The sequence below is a fragment of the Ceratotherium simum genome, chromosome 15, assembly GCF_057802395.1.
Source record: "Ceratotherium simum simum isolate JZ-2026a chromosome 15, ASM5780239v1, whole genome shotgun sequence".
In the NCBI taxonomy this organism is placed as follows: domain Eukaryota; kingdom Metazoa; phylum Chordata; class Mammalia; order Perissodactyla; family Rhinocerotidae; genus Ceratotherium; species Ceratotherium simum.
In genome coordinates, this window is record NC_141914.1 from 27,529,278 (window position 1) to 27,553,078 (window position 23,801).

A 23,801-nucleotide genomic window follows, 5' to 3' on the forward strand; every position below is an offset into this window, starting at 1 on the left:
AAAAGAGGAGGACTGGCATCGGATGTTAGCTCAGGGCTGGTCTTCCTCATCAAAAAAAAAAAAAAAAAAAATGCACATTATGATGTATGCAATATTATGAATGTGTGTTATTTTCTCAGTTGAAAAAGTCAAAAAGTACCCATTTAGAGACATGTTTCTGACCTGGTCACAGATGAGGAATCTGAGATCAAAAGTTTGTCCAAAGAGAGGGAGTCAGGATAAAGATCCTTTACTCTGAGCCAGCAGAACCGCATTTGTAGGATCAGATTCAATTCTAGGCGTCACATAAAAGACACTGGATAAATTTCATTCTGCTACTAACTGGCTGGCTGCATAAGCAATTTAAATGTTCTGAAATCGTAACAATGTGAGATGATGGACGTGTTAACTAAACTTATCGTAGTAATCATTTCACAATATATACATATATTAAATCATTATATTGTATACCTTAAACTTATACAATGATATATGTCAATTATATCTCAATAAAGCCAGAAAAAATTAAACAAAAAAAGAAAAAATGCCCAATACCATTAGTCACTAGGAAAAGGCAAATTAAAACCACAATGCCATACCATCACACATCTATTAAAATGACTGCAAAAATTTAAAATACCGAATGGGCAACTGGAACTCTCATACATTGCTGATGGGAATGCAAAATGGTATAGTGACTTTGGAAAAGTTTGGCAATTTCCTAAAATTATACATTTATCATATGATCCAATAAGCCCACTCCTGGGTATTTATCCAAGGGAAATGAAAACTTATATTTGCACATTTGTATACTAATGTTTTCAGCAGCTTTATTTATAATTTCCCAAACTGGAAACAATAGTTACCCATTTACTTAACAAATGAATAAACAAGCTGTAGCATATCCATAAAATGGTATACTATTCATAAATAAAAAGAATTACTCATACCACGAAGACACGAATGAACCTCAAAAGCAGTATGCTAAGTGAGAGAAGCCAGACTCAAAAGACTACGTACTGTGATTCTATTTACATGACATTCTGGAAAAGAAAAACAACAGTCACAAAGATTAGGCTACAGGTGGGGGAAGGGGTTGACTACGAAGGGGCAGCAGAAATTTTTGTAGGATGACCGGAATTGTTTTGCATCTTAATTGCGGTTACACAATTGTATGCACTTATCAAAACTCATAACTATACACTAAAAAGGGTAGATTTTTCCCGTATGCAAATTACACTTTAATTTTTAAAAGAATTTGGGCTTATATTTTGTATGTGTTATTTTTATTTCATTTTTCAAGCAATTATTTTTATTGTATTTTTCAAAAGTACTGGTCCATAAAGATTGGAAATTTAAAAAAAAAACAAAGGTCCTTTCCTACAAATAAGTTTGACAAGCACTGACCTAGACATATAACCCTAAGTCACTACTTCTCTGGGCCTTCAGTCGCTCGTTTGATTAACTCAGAAACATGTCAAGATGGTTTCTAAAACATCTTCCAGGCCCAACCAAAAAAAAATCTATGAATATTCCATGATTTCTGGTTTCCTAAAGTGCTTACATAATATGTGAGGTATTACTGTACTCCTGATGTTGGAAGTACCATCACATTCTCCTGGTTTTCCTCCTCTATCTTTGGTTTCTCCTAAGTCCTCTCTGCACTATCTCTTTTGCTGTCTGTCAAGCGTTAGTGTCCCTTCGGCTATGTGTCTGGGAGCCTATTTTCTTCTTACACTACACACTCCCCTGCAAGATGCCATCCACTTTTATAGCTTCAACTGCCATCAATATGATTCCTCAGATGTCACTCCTCCTTCTACATCCAAATATTCATTTGCTTATTGAACAGCTCCACTTGGAAGTCCCACAGGCAGCAACTTACCCAAAACTGAACTAATCATCACGTCCCCAAACCTCTTCTACTATCCCATACCTTCACAAATAGCACCATTATAGACCTAGATGTCCAAAACAGAATCCTAAGTTTCATTCTGACTCCTGTGACTCCTTCTCATATCTTTCAGAGTCCACTTCTCTGCCACTAACTTATTTTAGGACACCAGTGTCTTTCCTGGACTAATTCAACAGTCTTCTATTGATCTCTATGCCTACCTTTACTCCACTAGAGCCAAGTAGCTCTTTCTAAAAAACCAAAATCTGATTATGTCACTACCCTAATTAAAATTTTTCATTGACTCTCCACTACACTCAGAATAAAGCCAACATTTCTTAACACGGGTTACAAGGCATTCCAAATCTAGCAGCCACTTATCTCTTCAGCTCCATTTTTTGCATCTCCCACTAGCTATCTCTATTCATTTGGAATTAACATCAATTCCCTAAACCTACTGTCTCCCCTTTCTTGTCTCTCTATGTGTCTATGTCTGCCCCTCCCGTTAACCTTTCAACTTTTTGAGGATAGACACCATGTCTTAGTATAGCATAGTATCCCCAGGATCTGAACCATGCCTGGCACAGAGTAGTCTATCAATAAATACTGAATTTTTTAGTAAGATTCCATTCACAACTCAAAATTTATTACTCCCTAAATATCTGCTCAAATGTCATTATCACCTTTGGAAATAGTTCTTAAAATTCCATATGAGTTTTCTTTTGATTTCTTGAACATTTGCAACCATCTTTTCTGACACAGACAACTTAAACACATTTTAATAGTAACCCAAGGGAAATGTATTGCAGAAAAGAATATGAAAAGAAATTGGCCACAACCCAATATTACATACTCCACAGTTTCTGATTTCTATAACAAACATGCATTCATTCAACTTTAGAGAACTTTAGAGAAAGACTAAACTAAGGTCTCTTCTACAACTGAGGTTCTATAATTTCATTAAGTACATGAATTCCTACTATGCACAAAACTTTATGGAATTCTACACGTACTAGCAACCTCTTGTACTCTTCTCAGCCTCCACTTTCTATTCCCTCACATTTTGTCCTCACCTTCTTTTTTTTTTTTTTTTTTAATATTTTATTTATTTATTTTTTCCCCCCAAATCCCCAGTAGATAGTTGTATGTCATAGCTGCACATTCTTCTAGTTGCTGTATGTGGGACACGGCCTCAGCGTGGCCGGAGAAGCGGTGTGTCAGTGCGCACCCGGGATCCGAACCCGGGCCGCCAGCAGCAGAGCGCACGCACTTAACCACTAAGCCACGGGGCCGGCCCTGTCCTCACCTTCTGATTGCCTGTTAGTTTTTACCTTTTTTATAGCATCTATGTATCCCTCATCTCATGAATTATTCTGATGGTATCTGTGCATTTCGTGTATGTGTGGCTGGATGTCAGCTCAAGTTGATGTTAACAGGATACTGCCATGGTTCAAAACATTTAAAAAAATTGTTCCTCTGGAATTACCTTCAGATCCAGCAGCACATTCTTTCCTCATGTTTTAAGAACCGATATGACTTCTGAAAGCAGTCAGCAGTCATTCAAAGCCATGTATGATGAATATCAAGGGAGATCAAACTGAGTAATATTGTAAAATGTGATAGACTATAAAGTAACAAGACTGGTTTTCTATGTAGCTTCAAATGACTTTTAACGGCATCAATAGTAAAGGTATATAGCTTCTCAATGTGATTACTTCAAAGATTATCATTTCCCTTGACTACTTGCTTATCAAAGAATTTGATCATGGAAAAAATATTTATGATGCAATATTAATTGAAAATTTCAGAATTCTAAACTATGTATACTATGATGCCAATGTAAAAATAAGAAAATAAAAATAAGTATATAAACAAGAATTGGAAGATAACGTGAAATAAATAATATTGCTGTTGTGAGAGTGAATTAGTTTTTCCTTTTTTCAAAATTATTTCATGTTGTGATATCTTTTTAATAACTTTTAAGAAATTCAGTCATTACTTCATACCACATATATATATAGAAAGAGATCTGTTCTATTTAGTGAGAAATAAGACTTACAGTTCTTTCAATTTTCTGTTCTATTTCTAAATGCCACAGAAAACATAAGACTCATATTTTTGAAAATGGACTGCTTTTACCAGAATGCTGAGCTTCCAGATAAGTAAAACCTTTGTGAAATCAGAGCATAAGCTCTTAAGGTCAGTTTAATTCATCCAGCAATGAATAAATATTAAAATGGTACCTTTTTATCATAAATACTACAATTTAAAATTTATGCGGACAGAGACCCAAAATTTCTTTTTAAGATGTGAAAAAGACTAAAGGAGTCAATCATATGTTTCTGATAGTTAATCGCTATCTTGTAAAAAAAAAAAAAAATCTCAAAAATTATTAATAGAAATTCATATTACATTAAGAAAAATCTAAGGTATTTTCCCTTTTGCAGACTTCCAGATACCACTGTCTACTAAGGGTCTCCAACTTGATTCAGGAATAGACAGGTCTGTGACCAGAAACAAGCCATGTAGACTAATAGATAAAAACAGAATTAAAGCAATTAAGTGAGTCATTTATCTCACCATTCTTTGGATTCTGTCTATATGTAACAAAAATGTTGCATTAGAAGAAATAATGTGAGGTTAAAGCAATCCGAGTTCCTGACAGGGTGGTAGTTCGCGTAAAAAACTGAAATTAAATAGGTGGCATTTTAAAAGACCTCTAGAAAATCTAAAGAAAAGATAAATAATGATAATCACTTCTATATCTGATTCACTAGAAAGACTTTTCCATATAAACATAATGCAGCAATATTAATTTATATACACAGTATTTTTCTAATTTTCCCAACAGTGATGATCTGCTTAGACACTGGGAAATGCATTACACCTTTAATATAACAGTCCAAACACAAAAGTTTTAAAATATTAAGAAAAGTTATCATTCCATTCTTCACCCTAATTTTATTACAAATTGTACTTTACCAACTTTGACGTGATGTTTCATGCCCACAAGCTACATAATGCATCAAACATCTAGTTATCATTGCAGAGCAAAAAGTAAAACTAGCTTTAATTATAAAACAGCAACTTGCATACAACCTGTAGTGGTTAAAACAACATAAAATTTTAGTTAACCAGATCTTGCACGTCAAACTCTATGTATGTTACAGAAATGTCTCTGCATCTAACCAATTACCAGATAAAGTACAGATCTGCTAAGAGAGGGAACTAACATTCTGACCTCCTTCCAAAATGACAAACTAGAACGGCAAAATTACACTCAAGCACATGGAGTACTCTTCTCTCAAATCACTCCACAGAGAACTTCATCATTTGCTCCGCCCTCTAATAACTCATGCAAAAAAAGTTCAGCACCATCAGAAACAAGACAGAGAATTCATAGAATGGCTTAGGGCCTTTCCTCCAGGCGGTAAGAGGATCTGCGTGTGCCCTTCGCAGGGGTCCAAAGGAACAGAAAAACCGAAGGTTTGGGGGATACTGACACCCAGAAACTGATTTTCTCTCAAAGAAGTTTCTGCCGCCATCCCTATTTTATCAGCAGGAGGCCCCGGCGCCATCGTCTCGGTCTTTATGATTTTATTATGGGGAGGTGGGAAACATCACCCAGGATTCCTCCAGGCCTTCTCTATTAAGGTTGGGGGGGTTCACCTTCATTCTTCTCTTAAAACCTCAGTCTTGAAGGTACTCCTCAGCACCCCCCCCTTTCTGGCGGCCTATCCCCCGGGATCGGTAAAGGCGCTGCCGAACCCACCAGCCTCGCCGTTAAGGCGGGAGGGCCCGAACACGCCAGGGCCACAGCGATGGCTCCGAGGGGCCCAGAAAGGGGAAGGGCAGGCCAGGGACGGGGGGAGAATGACCTGGCCGAGGAAGAAAGGAAAAAGGAGGGGAGGGGATGCACTGCACCCCAGGGCTGCAGAGAGAGGAAGAGAAGATGAAGGAGGAGGAGGGCGGTGGCCCGGGTGCGGCCCCCCACCCCTCCCGCCCCCAGGTCCCCGGGCCGGCGGAGGCGGATGGGCTCGGCCCATTCCCCAGGTCTGGGTTGAGAGGGGGTTGGGGCGGGTCTCCCCCCACACTACGAGGAGACTGAGAACGAGGGTATGGGGTGCGTGGGGGGGCTGTCTCCCGACTGAACCCGGAGACCCGACGCCGCCGTCGCCTCTTCCTCAGGAGGGAGGACGGAGCTGTGGGTAAAGCCCGAGGGAGGAATGCATGAAGAAGGTAAGGGGAAGCCCGGGGCGGACCGGCCGCCCGCTCCAGACCCCACTCTCCACCTTCCGGTAACCGCGTCTCTTACCGGTGATGGCGGTGAACTGCTGAATTAACCCCTTCAGCGCCGAGGACGCAGCGGAGCCCCCGTGGGCAGCCATCTTACCGCCGCCGCCGCTGCCGCCGAACAACAACACAGACACACACGGACCGCCCTCCCCCACCTCGCCGCGCGCTTTGCGCAGGCTCATTGACCGCCCCCAAGCTCCGCCCCTCCCCCCGCCCCCCGCGGCGGTCGGCGCAGGCGCACTTCCAAACCGGTCCGAGAGCGCTCTCTCTGCTCTCCCGGTTGGGTGCTCGGTTGCTGTCTGCCGCCGCATCCTTCTTTGCAACCTCTGGTGCCTTCCTCTCCAAACTCCAAGGCCAGTCTCCTAGAGGCGATATCTGTTCCTGGTTGCCGAAGGAAGCTTCGGGCTCGGCAGGTAGTAGGTTTTTCGCGTTTCAGCTTCACAATCTTCACTGACAGACCCAACTGCCGATGACAGTTTTTTATTTTCTCTTTTTGCAGCTCCACAGCCCTCTGCTAGGTTTCCTGCAGCTCCCCTCAAAATACTAATCCTACATCATCGCACTGAAGCGACTTTCGCACCTGCTCCCCAACCTCTAAACTAATTGCTTAGTTAACCTAGTGCAGCGGCCCATCCAACAGAAGCAGAATACCAGACCCCTTCCTGCCAATAAAGCACTGGCGGCAGAGTCTGACACATAGTAGGTTTTCTTTTTATTTATTTTTTTTGGTGAGGAAGATTGGCCCTGAGCTAACATCTGTTGCCAATCTTCCTCTTTTTCCTTGAGGAAGATTGTTGCTGAGCTAACATCTGCGCCAGTCTTCCTCTATTTTGTGTGTGGGCTGCTGCCACAGCATGGCTTGATGAGCGGTGTGTAAGTCTGCACCTGCCATCCAAACCAGAAACCCTGGGGCAGCCAAAGGGGAGGGGGCGAATTTAACCACTAGCCACCGGGCCAGCCCCATAGTAGGTTTTAATAAACGATTGTTCAGTCCACTTTCTTCCAATAAATTTGTCAACACACGTCTCCTCCCAAGATCTTACTTAGTTTCCTCACCTATAAAAGGAGGAGGTGTCATTTATGTAAAAAGAAAATGTGTATATGTATATACAGTAGAGGAAAGAAAGGTATAGAAAGGACACTAGAAAGCTGTACTCAAAATGATAATGGTTAGCCCTAGAGAGGAGAGCAATGGGGGGATGGTGAAAGGGGGCTTTGAGGGGTTTTTTTATCCTTATTTTTAAACTAAGATTAATATTATAGTCTGTTCCTTATATAAGTTTAAATATTTTTTAAATTATAGGGGTGCACTCATGCACTCAAATCTGATGATCCCCCACCTTGAGAATAAAGTTAAAGAGGCTCAGTTTAGGTTCTAGCCTCCCACTTCCCACTCACATATTTTGCATCTACTTGGGAAAATGGCCCAATAAAAGATGGGATGAGTCATCTGGAAAATTGACCCATCCTGAGAGTCGGTAAATGTGCTATTAGGGTGGATTAAGAAATAACCAAGTCAAATCAAGGTAACTATAGGGTTATAGTTTCAGGAAGATATGATTGGTGTATAAGAAAGCAGACTCCCGGTCAAGATTATTGTCAGTTAAATGACAAAGATTGGTCCTGGCACCACCTTCCAGGTTGCTGCAGTTCTCTAGGTGGGTTGAGGAAGCCCAGGGACCAGTCATGGATTTGGGAAGCTATTTGGTTCACAATGACACAGAGGTGCAAAAAAAGGAGGGGAAAACCAGAGCAAGAAACAGTGTGACTTCTTCCTTCCTAAAGGCCTTAATGCTAAAGGCTGTGTCACTACAGGCAACCATGCAAAATTGGGCTCCAAATAAAATGGTATAACACCATTGACTACAAAAACTAGATGCAGGGCCGGCCCCGTGGCTTGGTGGTTAAGTGCGCGCGCTCTGATGCTGGAGGCCCGGGTTCGGATCCCGGGCGCGCACCGAGGCACCACTTCTCCGTCCATCCTGAGGCCGAGTCCCACATACAGCAACTAGAAGGATGTGCAGCTATGACATACAACTATCTACTGGGGCTTTGGGGGGAAAAAAATAAATAAATAAATAAATAAATCTAAAAAAAAAACTAGATGCAGTTATTACTGCACCTCCATTAAATGGAAAGGCTAACAATGAGATCTGTAGGTTTATTTCCAAGGTCTTAGAATTCAGATATAGTGATGTGATGTTTAGATTAATCTTGTGAAAAAGTGGTAAAGATTGTGGCATTCACAACTCTAGAAAAGATTTTGTAGAAATTAAAAAATAAGCTAAAAGAAAATGAGGCAGGAAATAATACAACCTTGCAAAGCTTTTTTGGATTATTAAAGAATATGAAAGATCTTTAGAAGAACAAGAAAATATATTTAAATACATCCCCAAATCATGGAAAATATGTCTTTTAAAAAAAACATGGGGGCCAGCCCCGTGGCTTAGCGGTTAAGTGCGCACGCTCCGCTGCTGGCGGCCAGGGGTCGGATCCGGGCGCGCACCGACGCACCACTTGTCTGGCCATGCTGAGGCCACGTCCCACATACAACAACTAGAAGGATGTGCAACTATGACGTACAACTATCTACTGGGGCTTTGGGGGGGAAAAATAAATAAATAAATAAAATTTAAAAAACATGGGTTATCCTCAGAAAAGATTAAACTGCAAAAATATTATACATTGAATAATGAAAAGTTAAAGTTTTAGATGACAGAGCAAATATCCCAAAGCTAAACATCAGTTACTATTTGAATTATTTCTCCAAATTACACTAGGCTTTTGTTTTTAATTTTAGGTCTAGTTTTAAGACTCCCTGTGTCAAAACAATTTGTAACAAGTTACTCTAATTTAATGGTATGATAGAGTAAATGAGCTAGAGGGGATATTCAAGGTAATCTGATTCAACACTTGTATTTTATCATGACTCTCCTGAGATTCAGCAAGTTTGAAAGAGTTGTTCAACGTCACACAATAGTAGGGTAGAGCCTGGAATCCGAATCCCTTGAACCCTAGATAAATGTACTATACTTTGATTGTAAATTAAAAGGGCAATATTTCTTTTGTTTAAAAAACAGATAATTAGATTACATAGTTTTAAAAAATCCAACAATATGCTGTTCACACAAGACATACCTAAAACAGAAGGATAAAGAAAATTTGAAGGGAAAGGTAAAAAAGATATACAGTGGTGGTATTAAGGAAATGAAAGCTGGAGTAGCTATATTAATTTCAGACAAAATAGACTTTAAAGAAAAATGTATCATTAGAGATAAAGAGAGTCACTATAATAGTAATAACAGAAAGAACAAGTCACCAGGAAGATAAAATAATTCTAAACCCGTATGCACCTAATAATATGGTCTCAAGTGTATGTGAAGAAATGTGACAAATATACCATTATACAACCCCCTTCTCTCAGGTAAAAGTAGTAAAGGTATAGAAAATACCCATTCTATTCAAGCACCTGTGGAACAAAATAAAAATTGACCACAAAGCAAGTCTCAACAAATGTCAAAGAATCATTATAATATAGAACATGTTCTCTAAATATAGATCAGTTATATTAGAAATTAGTTTAAAAAGAATAATTTTAAAAAAACTTACATACTTGGAAAGTTAAAAACAATCTTCTAAATAATTCATGGACCAAAGACAAAATTAAAATGGTGTATCATGCAGGGTCCCAGCAGGTAACAGTCACTCAAATGATTTATAAAGGAACAAATTTTAAAGGTGTGGGTAGGACATATTATAGGAATCAAGGGACAGTGGAGGATCTGGGACTGGCAACAGTAGAACAGTCACAGCCTCTAGGTCCAAAGGGGCAAGGAGAGAGAGGAGTTACTGGAATCCCAAAGGAGAGAGAATCTATTTGTAGAGCAGGCCACTTTTCAAGAAGCAGTGACCTTCTGTCAAGTGAGATAACCAGCCTAAGTCAATCTCACAGAGAAGAGACCAAGGAAATAAATACCCTGACCTCACTCTCCTCCTTCTCTTCCCTCTCCTGCCAGGAATCCCCATTGGCAGTACCCAACCAGGAGTAGAGGGCACCAGCAGGCCATTGATGTAGTCTGTACAGGCAGCCCGTCGGGCAGAGAGCAGGGTGGAGAGAAGAGGAAGTGAGTGGGTCTGGAGGGGCCAAGGGAAGTTGATAGGCACAAATGGAAAGTGGAAAATATTTAAAACTGAATGGAAATAAGTATCAAAATTTGTGGACGCAGTGTTCATAGTACCTAATGGAAAAATATGTAATCTTAAATGGTTCTATTAGGGAAGACTAGAAAATGAGTAGCTCAACATCTAATCAAGAAGTTAGTAGGGGCCGGCCCCGTGGCTTAGCGGTTAAGTGCACACGCTCTGCTGCTGGCGGCCCGGGTTCAGATCCCGGGCGCGCACCGACGCACTGCTTCTCTGGCCATGCTGAGGCGGCGTCCCACATACAGCAACTAGAAGGATGTGCAACTATGACATACAACTATCTACTGGGGCTTTGGGGGAAAAAATAAAATTATTAAAAAAAAAAGAAGTTAATAAAGGAATAAGAGTAAACCTAGGGAAATTTGAAGGGGAAAATGCAGAAATCAATAAACGAAAACAAAATACAAAAGAGAAGATCCATAAAACCAAAAGCTGGTTCTCTGAAATAACAAGTAAAATTTAAATCCTTTGACAAATTAGATTAAGAAAAAAAGAAAAAGACAAACAATATTAAGAATGACCAAAGGGACATAGCAGATACAGCAGTGATTTTAAAAATAAGAGATTATGAACAATTTTATCCCAATGAATTAGGAAATAGATAAATAGCAGTTTCCTGGAACAATGTAATTTACCAAAACTGACTCAACAAAGAGTAGACTTTACTTAGAGACTTCTCACAATTAATGAAATTGAATCCACCACACAAATAAAGAAGCAGACCCAGATGATTTTACAGATGATTTCTATCAAAAAAAATTAAGAAATAGATGATCCCAAACTTACGCAAATTATTCCAGAGAAAGAAAAGGAAAAAATAGCTCCTTCTATGAGGCTAGCATAACCTTAATATCAAAACCAAACAAAAAGGTAAATGACAGCTCAGCCTCACTTAAGCTTACTGAAACAAAAATATTAAAGTGAAACAAAAATATTAAAGTAAACCAAAATTTAGAAATCCAGTTGCACACACACACACACACACGTACATACATACACGAATACATTTATTTTTTAATTGGATTTATCTCAAGAATGCAAGCATAATTTTACAGCGAAAAGATCTTTCAATGTAATTCACGATAGTAGAATAAATTAAATAAGAGAAACCATTTGATTCACTTGATCAGATACAGAAAAATCAATGATATAAATCAATACTCCTTCACAAAACCACCACCACCACAACAACAAACCCTCAACGATCTAGGTACAGAAAGAAACTTCCTTAACCTAATAAAGTATATTTACCAAAAACGCAAGAGTAAAAAGCATTGTACTTAATAATAAAATGTTTAAAGTCAAGAACAAGATAAGTATGCACTCTATCACTACTTCTATTCAGCAATAGACTAGAAGTCCTAGCCTTAGCAGTAAGACAAAAACATATAAAAGAATTTTAAAAGAAGGAAAAAAATATTATTTTAGACTATATGATTATTTACGTAGAAAATCTAAGAGAACCAACAGACAAATTTTAAAACCAATAAAAGAGTTCAGGTACATTTCTGTATATAAAACCAATATATATCTTTTACAACTATATTCCTATACATGAGCAGCAAATAGTTTGAAACTGTAATTTTATTTTATTTTTTTTTATTTTTTAAAGATTTTATTTATTTTATTTTTTCCCCCCAAAGCCCCAGTGGATAGTTGTGTGTCGTAGCTGCACATCCTTCTAGTTGCTGCATGTGGGACTCGGCCTCAGGATGAACGGAGAAGTGGTGCCTCGATGAGCACCCGGGATCCGAACCCAGGCCGCCAGCATCGCAGCGCGTGCACTTAACCGCCAAGCCACAGGGCCGGCCCTGAAACTGTAATTTTAAAAATATCCCATTCAGGGGCCAGCCCCGAGGCATAGGGGTTGGGTTCGGCATGCTCCACTTCGGTGGCCCTGGGTTCAGGGGTTCGGATCCCGGACATGGACCTACACCACACGTCAGCCATGCTGTGGTGGCAACCCCATACAAAATAGAGGAAGATTGGCACAGATGTTAACTCAGAGCTAATCTTCCTCATCAAAAAAAGAAAGAAAAAATAAATATCCCATTCACAATAGCAACTAAAAATGTAAAGTACTTAAGCATAGATTTAACAAAAATGTATAAGGTCTTATGAAGAAAATGATAAAACTTTATTTGATAGGCATTAAATGAAGAATTCTATATTCATGTACGAGAAGACTCAATATTATAAAGATGCCCATTTCTATATATTAGTGAATAAATTCAATGTAATTCCAATCAAAATCCCACAGAGTTTCTCAAGTATTTTAATTTAAAATTCAAGGACAAAGGATCAACAATAGTTAAGACACTTTTGAAGTAGAAGAATAAGGTGAATGTTCTGCCCTACTACATATTATTGTATGTAGTAAGAATTATTATAAAGGTATAATAACTAAGACTGTGTGGTATTGGTGAGGGATAGACCAATAGGATACAGAATAGAGTCCAGAAACAGACACAAACATATGTGGACACTGTGACAGAAGTGACATTACAAATCAGTGGAGGAAGGGGTGGACTAACCAGTCAATTGCCCGGGGACCAAATAAAATTGGATCCCAACCCCATACCAGATACATTTTTATTTTATTTTTAAATTAGATTCATTAAAGATTTTAGGTAAGAATAGCAAAACTTCATAACTTTCAAAAGAGAAGATAGGGGCTTATGTTAATGACTCCAAGTAGAACTGCTTTGCACAACTTGAGGGGATGCTATGTACTTTGTGCTCCAGGGGGTGCCATTCATGTAGAACACAAGGTGATTGGAAAGCCCTGAAAATTGTGGATCACGAAAAGGAAAGAAAAGATTTCTTAAAGAAGACATAAAATCACAAACCATAAAGGCAAAGGTAATAAATTTGACTACATTAAAATTAGAAATGCCTCTAATGTAAGGTGTGAGACTGGGATTTGAACCCAAGCAAAAATGAGCTGACAAAAAGGTTGGGGAGTGGTATGCACAGGAACTATAAAAAGAAAATCCAAAGAATAAAAATATCTCAGTTATTTTTTTCAGCATCTTTCATGTGGGCCCAGTATTACTGCCACCAAAAAGATAGTGTTACATTGTGGGACAAGCATTGAGTTGTTTAGGATAATATGTATTATATCAGGAAACCCCAACTCAGCTGGCTTAGGTAATAAGAAGAGTTAGGGCAGGCTCTATGCCCAGTCTCACAGAGCTCCAGCTGTGCTTCTCTCTTGACTTTCCCTCTTCTGTCTGAGCTTTGTCCTAAGCTGGTAGCAAAATAGCTGCAACAGTTCCAAGCATCACATTCAGATACAATAACATCCAGAGGAAGAAGAGCCAATTTCTCTCTTCTGCCAGGTCTTTTTTTTTTTTTTTCCCCAATTGAGAAAGGAAACATTTTCTAGATGTCCCTTGGGAGACTTTCCTTCAAAATTCATTGGGCTGAATTGAGTCACAATTCTGTTCCTAAAGCCGTCCCTGCCAAGGGATGTGAGATAAACATAACTGGTTTAGTAGAGCATATGGCTTTGTGGAGGAAGGTGGATACTTCCCTAAGTCTGGTGCTTTTAGGAAGAAAGAAGGAGGGGAATGGGTGTTAATTAGGCAATCACCAAAATCCACTCCATTCATAAAGCTTCACTCTGAGTGTGATGAAATATTCCTCTACTTCCCTTCATTCTGATTCTACTGTTACCCAGAATCCTTCTGAGTAATTTAACTTTTCCAGGTTCCTTCATACCAGGAAAGTGGTATAAGAGTATGTTGGTCACTGGAAACTTCTATCTCCCAATATGAGATTTAAAAATTCGTATTTTTGGGCCGGCCCCGTGGCTTAGCAGTTAAGTGCGTGCGCTCCGCTGCTGGCGGCCCAGGTTCGGATCCCGGGCGCGCACCGACGCACCGCTTCTCCGGCCATGCTGAGGCCGCGTCCCACGTACAGCAACTAGAAGAATGTGCAGCTATGACATACAACTATCTCCCGGGGCTTTGGGGGGAAAATAAATAAATAAATCTTTAAAAAAATAAAAAATAAAAATAAAAATTCGTATTTTGGTTTAGGGTTAGAGTTTTCTGTTCCTTTGGTTTTTGCTATTTCCAGAATGTTATATAAATGGAATTATACAGGATGTAACCTTTTGAGTCTGAATTCTTGCACTTAGCGTAATACATTTAAGATTCATCCATGTCGTTGTATGTATCAGTGTTTCATTCCTTTTTATTGCTGAGTAGGATTCCATTGTAAAGTTGTACCAAAGTCTGTTTATCCATTTACCAGTTGAAGGGCATTTGGGTTGTTTCCAGTTAGGGGTGATTATAAGTAAAGCTGCTATAAACTCATGTATAAGTTTTTGCGTGAACATAAGTTTTCACATCTCTTGGGAAAATACCTGGGTATAGAATTGCAGGGTCATATGGTGAATGTATGTTTGACTTTATGAGAAGCTGATAAACTGTCCAGGGATTTTTAAATTTCAATTTTGGGAAAATGTCTGGCAATCATCACCTTAACCAAATGATCAAACTTAATATTACTAAGAATGAGACAACCTGATATTTTGTATTTCTAATGTGATGTGTTAGGAAATACATAGCATCACCTATGACATATTCTGGGCAAAATTGTTACCCTGAATCTAATCCAGCTTCTAGGCCTAATTTCCAGACCACAAGAAGTACAGGCAGATCAAGAGACAAGTTAAAGGACACTATGAGGAAGCACTCAGGCAATTCCAGAATATGGGCATTCACAGGACAACTGTCCTGGTCTCTTCAAAACGTCAGTGTCATGGGTGGAGGTGGGGGGGGGAGCGGTTGGAGGCAGGGGGATTGTTCCAGAAGAAAAGAGAGTGAAAAGGCATTACAGCCAAATGCACTGCCTTGATTGGATCATACTTGTAAAAAACAAAAACAAAAAACCAGCTATAAAAGACATTTTTGGGCAAACTGTGTCCAAATTTTAATATGGACTCCATAAGGAAATTATTAATTTTCTTAGATGTGATAATGACATTGTAGTTATGAAAAGCGTTCTTATTTCTCAGAGATACATGCTAACATATTTAGGGATAAAATATTATGATGTCTGCAGCTTACTTTTAAATGGTTCAGCACATTAAAAAATATATAAAATAGCTATGATAAAATGTTAACAACTGTTGAATCTAGGTAGTAGTATATAGGTGTTCATTATACTGTTCTTTCAAGTTTTCTATATGTTAGAAACTTGTATGAAATGGCCGAATTTTTTTTTTTTTTTTTTTTTGGTGAGGAAGATTAGCCCTGAGCTAACATCTGTCACCAATCCTCCTCTTTTTGCTGAGGAAGACTGGCCCCGGGCTAACATCCGTGCCCATCTTCCTCCACTTTATATGGGTTGCCGCCACAGCACGGCTCAACAAGCAGTGTGTTGGTGTGTGCCCGGCATCCGAACCCCGGGCCACCGCAGTTGAGTGCATGCACTTAACTGCTACGCCACCGGGCCAGCCCGTGAAAATTTTTAATTATTTTATTTTTTATTTCATTAAGTTCTGTTTATATTTCAAATCTGGTTAGTTTTTTTTTTTTTTTTGTGAGGAAGATCAGCCCTGAGCTAACATCCATGCTAATCCTCCTCTTTTTGCTGAGGAAGACCAGCTCTGAGTTAACATCTATTGCCAATCCTCCTCCTTTTTTTTTTTATTCTCCCCCAAAGCCCCAGCAGACAGTTGTATGTCATAGTTGCACATCCTTCTAGTTGCTGTATGTGGGACGCGGCCTCAGCATGGCGGGAGAAGCGGTGCGTCTGTGTGCGCCCGGGATCCGAACTCGGGTCGCCAGTAGCGGAGCGCGTGCACTTAACCGCTAAGCCACGGGGCCGGCCCTGGTTAGTTATTTTTTAAGAAACTATTTTTTATTCCTTGCAGGTGCTTTCAAACTAGTATTTTATTTCTTTAAACATGATAATCATAGCTATTTTTTAAACCATGTCTGATAATTCTAATATCTGAAGTCTTTGCATGTCTGTTCATTCTGTCTGTTGTTTATACTGCTTCTCATATGTGGTGCCTGTGTTTCTGTATGTGTGCTTAGTTTATTTTTTTTACTATGAGGTGCTTATTTTGTGCAAAATTATTTATGAGAATTCTTTGAGGTCTAAGATGAAGGCACATTTCTCTAGAGGGGATTTACCTTTGTTCCTGCCAGCCACTCAGGGGCACTACCATACTGGGACCAATTTAAATTAAACTCCTTACTTGAGGCTTTCTGAACCGCACAGGTGATATGAATTTGGACTGCAAATCAACACGTGAGAGCTGGCCTGGGGCTACAGCTTCTCAGCGACAGCCCCCACTCCCCATTATCCATCATTTAGGCAAATTTCCATGCAGCCCTATGGTGATGGGGCTATTTATTTCTAGTTTTCTCTCCCTTACCAGAGGGGTCCTAGTGTTATGGGGAGTTTCATGTTATACTCCTTTTATGGGCTGAATTGTGTCCTCCTCGCCACCGAATTCATATGTTGAAGCTCTAACCCTTAGTACCTCAGAATGTGATGGTATTTGGAGATAGGGCCTTTAACGAGATGATCAAATTAAAATGAGGCCGTTAGGCTGGGCTGTGATCCAGTCTGGCTGGTGTTTTTATGAGAAGAGGAAGTGTGGACACAAAGGAGACACCAGGGATGCTCATGCACAGAGTGAAGACCATGTGAGGACACAGGGAAAAGGCAGCCATCTCCGGGCCAAGGAGAGAGGCCTCAGAATTAAACCAAACCTGCCAACACCTTGATCTTGGACTTCCAGCCTCCACAACTGTGAGACAATAAATTTCTGTTGTTTAAGCCACCCTGTCGGTGGTATTTGTCATGGCAGTCCAAGTGGACTAGTACCCACCTTGTGTGGCCCTGGCCTTTGACTTCTTTACACCACATCCCGCGGGGGTGTAAAATTGTAGTTCAAGTTCGCCAGAGTTGGTATAGGCCCTCAAAGAAAGGAGACTTCAGTGCTCCCTTTTCCTTCTTGAGATTCCACTTTCTCTTTGACTTTGGCCCAACAATTCCTTACTATCATCTGTCAGCTCTTCATTGGTTTTAAGAAGTTTTGTTTAGGGCCGGCCCCGTGGCTTAGCGGTTAAGTGCTCACGCTCCACTGCTGGCAGCCCGGGTTCTGATCCCGGGTGCGCATCGACGTGCCGCTTCTCTGGCCATGCTGAGGCTGCGTCCCACATGCAGCAAGTAGAGGGATGTGCAGCTATGACATACAACTATCTACTGGGGCTTTGGGGGAAAAAATAAATTAATTAATTAAATTATTAAAAAAAAAGGTTTGTTTTAAAATACAGTAGCCCCCTGTTATCTGCGGTTTCGCTTTCCCCAGTTTGAAAATATTAAGTGGAAAATTCCAGAAATAAACAATTCATAAGTTTTAAATTGCATGCCCTTCAGAGTAGCATGATAAAATCTGTGCTGTCCTGCTCCACCCTGCCTGGGACATGAATCTTCCCTTTGTCCAAAATCCACGCTGTATACGCTACCTCCCCGTTACTCACTTAGTAGCCATCTTATTTATCAGATCGACTGTCACAGTGTTGCAGTGCTTGTGTCCAAGTAACCTTTAGTTTACTTAATAATGGCCCCATAGCACAAGAGTAGCAATGCTGACAATTCGGATATGCCAAAGAGAAGCCGTAAAGAGTTTCCATTAAGTGAAAAGGTGAAAATTCTCGACTTAGTAAGAAAAGAAAAAAAAAATCATATGCTGAGGTTGCTAAGATCTATGGTAACTTTTATTACAGTATATTGCTATAAATGTTCTATTTTATTATTAGTTATTGTTGTTAAATACTTATTCTGCCTAATTTATAAATCAAACTATCACAGGTACATATGTATAGGAAAAAAGATGTATATATAGGGTTGAGTACTGTCTGTTGTTTCAGGCATCCACTGGGGGTCTTGGAACGTATCCTTTACAGATAAGAGGGGACTACTGTAGTATCCAGCATTTTCAGTTGTTTTCTGTGGGACAGTCTATCCAAATACCTTCCTCCACAGATCAGCGTTGCCGGAGCTGCAGCTCTACTGTGGTGAGGAGTTAATGTACTAAAGACATCAACAGTCCCAGTAATGGAAGGCTTCAAAAGGAAGGAGGGAGGGAGGTGGAAGGGGGAGGAGAGGAAAGGAGCCAGGGAGGCAAGTGGAGAAAGAGGGAGGGGAGAGAGTGGGAGAGAGGGAGAAGGAGAGTGAGAGGAAGAGGGAAGTGGAGGAGAGAGAAAGAGAAAGAGAAGGAAAAACAGTCAAGAAATAACAGATCAGACATAGGAGATGAAGAAGAGGGAAAAATGAAGGACAACCTGGAGTCTTCAAGCCCAGGAAAGGAAAGAATGGTGGTGCTGTCAAGAGGCCTAGAAGAAAAAGAAATTTCAGAGAATGACCATGAGTACTGTTTAAAGTGATAGTGAGAAATCAAAAGGTAAGAAAGGAATAACATTTTCAGTCAAATGAGAGTTTCCATATAGTAAGTATAAATCTTAGTGCATGAACTCATGTAACAAGAAATATAATTTTATTTTTCCGTAACTCAATTTAACTTTTATTATTTCCAGACCAGGGAATCTTTATGTAGTCTAGGAGTAGGATAGCCATCCATTAATCTTCCAAATAGCACCTATACCCTGAGGTTATTTTTGCTTTTGTTTACCACCCTGAGACCTAGGTTTTAAAATTCAAAAGCTAAGAAGGACTCTTTTTCTTTCTCCTGCTTTCTATTATGTCTGGCATTAGGAATGGTTTTGGTTGTCAACTACAGAAAACTTGAATACCAGTGACTTAAATAATAGAGAATCGTTTCTCTTACATCACAAGATGTCCAGGGGTAGGCAGGCTGGTGCTGGTTCAATGAAGTCAGGGCTGATAACTCTTGGCCTTTTGCTCATATTTGCAAGATAGCTTATGCAGCTCCAACCATCACACCCACGTCTGAGGCAGGAAGAAAGGAGAAGGGCAAAGGAAAAACTTTCCCAGAAACCCCTAGTAGATTTCTGCATTTTTCTCATTGGCTACGATTGTGTTTTAGGGCATAATTGCGACGAAAATTACTTCTCATCCAAAAGTCCCTGACGATGAGACCTGGGTATTTGTCCCAAATTAGATTCCACAAGACAGGAACTCTCTCTCACAGAGCAGCTCAGGGCCATGTTCATGATACTGTCTGTGGTGGTTTTAAAAAATATCTACAAATTCTTTGGCAAATCTCCCTTCAAAAAATGGTGCCTAATTCCTCTCCTCTTTAGTGTGGGCCGGATTTAATGACTGGCTTCTAATGAAAAGAACATGGCAGACATGACACCATGAGACTTCCAAAACAAGGTCATAAAAGGTATTGCAGCTTCCACCTTGTTCCCTCTTAGACCACTTGCTCTGGGGAAAACTAGCTGCCATGTTATGAAGACATTCAAGCAGTTCTGTGGAGAGACCCTTGTGGCAAGGAACTGAGGCCTCCTGCCGACAGCCAGCACTGAGTTGCCAGCCCTGGTCAAGTCTTTGATGATTGCAGCCCCAGCTGACATCTTGACTATGACCTGATGAGAGCCCTCTCCAGAACCACCCAGCTAAGCCACTTCAGAATTTCTGACCCACAAAAACTAGGTGAGATAATAAATATCATTTTATTGTCATTTTAAATTACTAACTTTTGGAGTAATTTGTACACAGCAATAGATTCCCTTTGGGTTCCTTGTGTTCTTAGGTAAGCCTGGATCTAGGGTGATATGCTCACTCTATCCATGTGGATGATACCTTTTTGTTATCTTCTAAAGAGTCTTCCTGCTGGAATATTGGTTCCATTCCCTCCACTCCACAGGGATCTGGCCTTCCTCTGTGCTGGGTGAATCCTCTGACGGGTCTCATACACCCAAAAGGAAGGGCAGAGCCACTGATTCAGTTTAAATGCAGCAGGAGCCTAATGTTTCAGCCAGGCCATCTGCCATCTTCCTTCTCAGACAATATTGGCCAATTTCAGGGCCTTGGCTATCTACCTGAAAGGGAAAATGGGTACCAACAAAACTAGATATTGTGGGGACTTGGTGGTTATTTCCTGGCTTCTGAAACAGTGTCTTCCCCAAGGCCTAACAGCTTCTGCATTAATAGCTGTAGGTTCTCTTTGTGAATTTAGGAATTGTCCATTTTTGCTACAAAGTAGTAAGAGAGAAAGAGAAATGCTTGCACTTCTCTAAACTTTTAGCAGCAATCTTAAGGTCCTCCTAAATAATTCCTCCCCTGGGCGCTGGGGCTGGACAGTGCTGTAGAGACTAGCCTCATCCTCCAAAACTCAGTTTCTTCCCACACATCCAGGCCATTTTTACAGCAGATTAAGAGGTGCACCAGTTTGGGAAGGGTTTTATTTTTTATTTATTTTTTTTGGTGAGGAAGATTAGCCCTGAGCTAACATCTGTTGCCAATCCTCCTCTTTTTGCTGAGGAAGATTGGCTCTGGGCTAACATTCATGTCCATCTTCCTCTACTTTATATGGGATGCCACCACAGTATGGCTTGACGAGCGATGCGTAGGTCTGTGCCCGGGATCCAAACCTGCAAACCCTGGGCTGCCCAAGCAGAGCGTGTGAACTTAACTGCTACACCACTGGGCCAGCCCTGGGGAGGGTTTTAAGAACCTCTCTACTTTGGCAACTGAGATTGGTGTCATTGAAATTACTCTTCCTTTCCTAAAAAGAGGCACAGTTTTTCAGAAATTCATCCTGAGACAAGGGCATTATAATGACTGTGTTAGTTTCCTAGGGCTGCCGCAACAAATTACCACAAACTAGGTTGCTTAAAACAAAAAATTTTGCTCTCTCACAGTTCTGAACGCTAAAAGTCTAAAATCAAGGTGTCAGTAGGATCATGCTCTCTTGAAGGCTCTAGGGGAGAATTTGTTCCATGCCTTTCTCTTAACTTCTGGTGTCACCAGCAATCTTTGACATTCCTTGGTTTACAGCTATATAACTCCAGTCTCTGCCACTGTCATCACATGGCATTCTTCCTATGTGTCTCTGTGTTTTCGTATGGCCATCATCTTGTAAGGACACTTAGTGATATTGGATTAAGGGCCTGCCATAATTCAGTATGACCTCATCTTAACTAATTATATCTGCAATTATATCTGCAACCTTATTTGGAAATAAGGTCACATTCTGAGGTACTGGGGGTTAGGACTTCAACGTATCTTTTTTTAGGGGGCACAATTCAATCCATTAAAATGACCTCACTCGTCTCTGATTTACTAAATTTAATCATGAATGCAAACTCTAACAAGGGTGACTTCACCCTCTTTTTTCAATCACCCTGTGTCTGTCTAGGGAATTGAATCATTCTGTAGGACTCTTTCATGCTTGGTCTCATCACTGTCCACTGGTATTGCTAAAATCAGCAAAGACTTCTGAGGGGTCACATCAGCTCTACCCACCAAATTTCCTACAAGGTCATGGCCTTTGTCTCAGGATAACTCTGCTCTAATCCTAGTCTAGGGTTAGTATTCAGTCTTCAAGGAGATATGAGCTACCCCAGAATTCTAAGACATCCTGGATGAGCCCCACAAATAGCTGATACTAATCTTGAACTCGAAGTAGTTGTACAATAGCTTTACTCATCTGTGATTCAGTTTAATTTCTACTGTGAGTCCGTGTCATCTGGTGTGGCAAAATTTAGTTTCAGTTAAGTTGGTTTCCTCATGCTTTATCTGAGTTGTGCCAAGTTCTAGGGGGTCTTGCATTAGACCCCGTAGGGGACGCCTGTGGTCCTTGGTTGTCATCTATCCACACCAGCATCTTTGACATATTGGCATAGTCTATCTGGTGCTTAGTGGCTCCCAGGCACCATGGAGTTCCCCTTTGTTTCCATTTGCAGGATTCCTTTGGGTCCAAAGGCCCTCTGGGCTACATGTCTGTGTCACCCTTGAGCATATAGGAAATGTTCTACTGCTTCCATCCCACAATGGGGCAAGGGAAGCTCTAAGATTGTCTGATTTGTTTCCATGTTGTTTTTGAACATGTTTCTGAGACATGCAGGGGTCTGGGGCACAGGGTCTCCCTCTCTAGGGACACATATGGCACGTGAAATTGTAATGCTTCCCTTGTATCTCCCTCTCTACCAGCCCAGAGATTATTTGGTGTGAGAACAGGGAATCCTGTCTTACTCACGTAGGGGAGGAAAAAAACTTTTTCCTATACTCTCTTCGTTCAGTTGCTAGGGCCATGCAAATTAAACTGACAAAGACAGATTAACAGGAGAAAAAAAGAGTTTATTTACACATGCAACACACATATATGCAGGAGAACTCAGTGATGGGTAACTCAGAGGAGGGGTTAGGATATGGGGCTTATATACCATCTTAATAGGTAAAGGGGAAGGGTTAGAAAGGCACTTACAGGAAGATAAATGACTTTTTGGAAAGATAAAAGTTTGTTGGGTTTTCAGGAGAACAAACAGGAGATAAGCAAGTTGTAATAACGTTTGTCTATACAGGTATGAGTGGTCTTTCTGTCTCCTTCAGGGCCATAAAATTTCCCTGAAGAAGGAATTTGGGGTAGGTTTTATTCATGCTCTCCCTTCTTGGAGTAGATCTGCCCTGAATAGGAATTTATGGCAGCATTATTTCCTAGAAATTGTTGCTTTTAATCACATAAGGGAAGCTCCGAGAAGTCTATTTTTCTGCATCTGTTGAATCTCAAATGTCTTCAGCTTAAAATAATCTTGATACTAAGTGGCATATTTTGGGGTGGCATATTCTGATCCCCTTCACTCAACATCAGATATTCTTACAAATCTATTGTTCCTGTGTGGAGTTCTCTATGGGGGCTAGATTTTGAGCCTCAAAAGCCTAGAACCAATTTCTTATTCCTCTGTTTTTTCCTAGGTGAACCTTTCCTGAAGGAATAAATGTTGAATAGCTCAGCTGACTAAATGTGGGAAGGACCAAATCACGCGAGGACAGGTGAAAATATTGTTTAATATTTCAAACACTTATCCACCACACATATGCTATATCAAAGAATCTTCTCAACGGCTCTGAGGAAGATCTTATTGTCTCTGTTTTACAATTGAGAAAACACTCAGAGAGGTTAGGACTACACAGCTAGAAGCAAAATTGGAACCCACATCTATCAGATTCTAGAACCGTAGTCTTGCCGTCTCACCGTATACTATCTATAGACATTCAGAAATGTAACTTGAATGTTCCAGGCCTGATCAGCCTGCAGGTGCAAATGAGGTCACATCAGCACCTACCAAAATTTTGCTGGCAGGTCACCCCTCACTTTTTCATACAGGATCTCAGCCTCCTTCAAAATGTCTTCCAAGAAGATTCTCATAGATGTTCAAGAACAACTTCACTTTTTTAAGTATTGCTGCTCTCTTGTCTCTTCTCCTTGGCAAAGAGAACTGACCCCCAAATGATGCTCAGGCTTCCTGTT

The 23,801-nt window shown here is 40.3% G+C and overlaps 1 protein-coding gene and 1 long non-coding RNA gene across 2 annotated transcripts in view; one reads left to right on the forward strand and one right to left on the reverse strand.

Moving 5' to 3' along the window:
• UBXN7 (UBX domain protein 7) overlaps positions 1-6,351 on the reverse strand; it is a 52,742-nt gene extending 46,391 nt beyond the window's left edge. Inside the window, exon 1 of the mRNA XM_004424527.3 lies at positions 6,189-6,351. Within this exon, the coding sequence (XP_004424584.2) occupies positions 6,189-6,351 (163 nt within the window). The remainder of the gene's footprint in view (positions 1-6,188) is intronic.
• Positions 6,310-23,411, forward strand: LOC147915147 (uncharacterized). Its single transcript, XR_015554443.1, has 3 exons — positions 6,310-6,582; positions 19,744-19,981; positions 23,246-23,411. It is a non-coding gene; the product is annotated as an uncharacterized LOC147915147 (long non-coding RNA).
• The last annotated feature ends 390 nt before the right edge of the window (positions 23,412-23,801 follow it).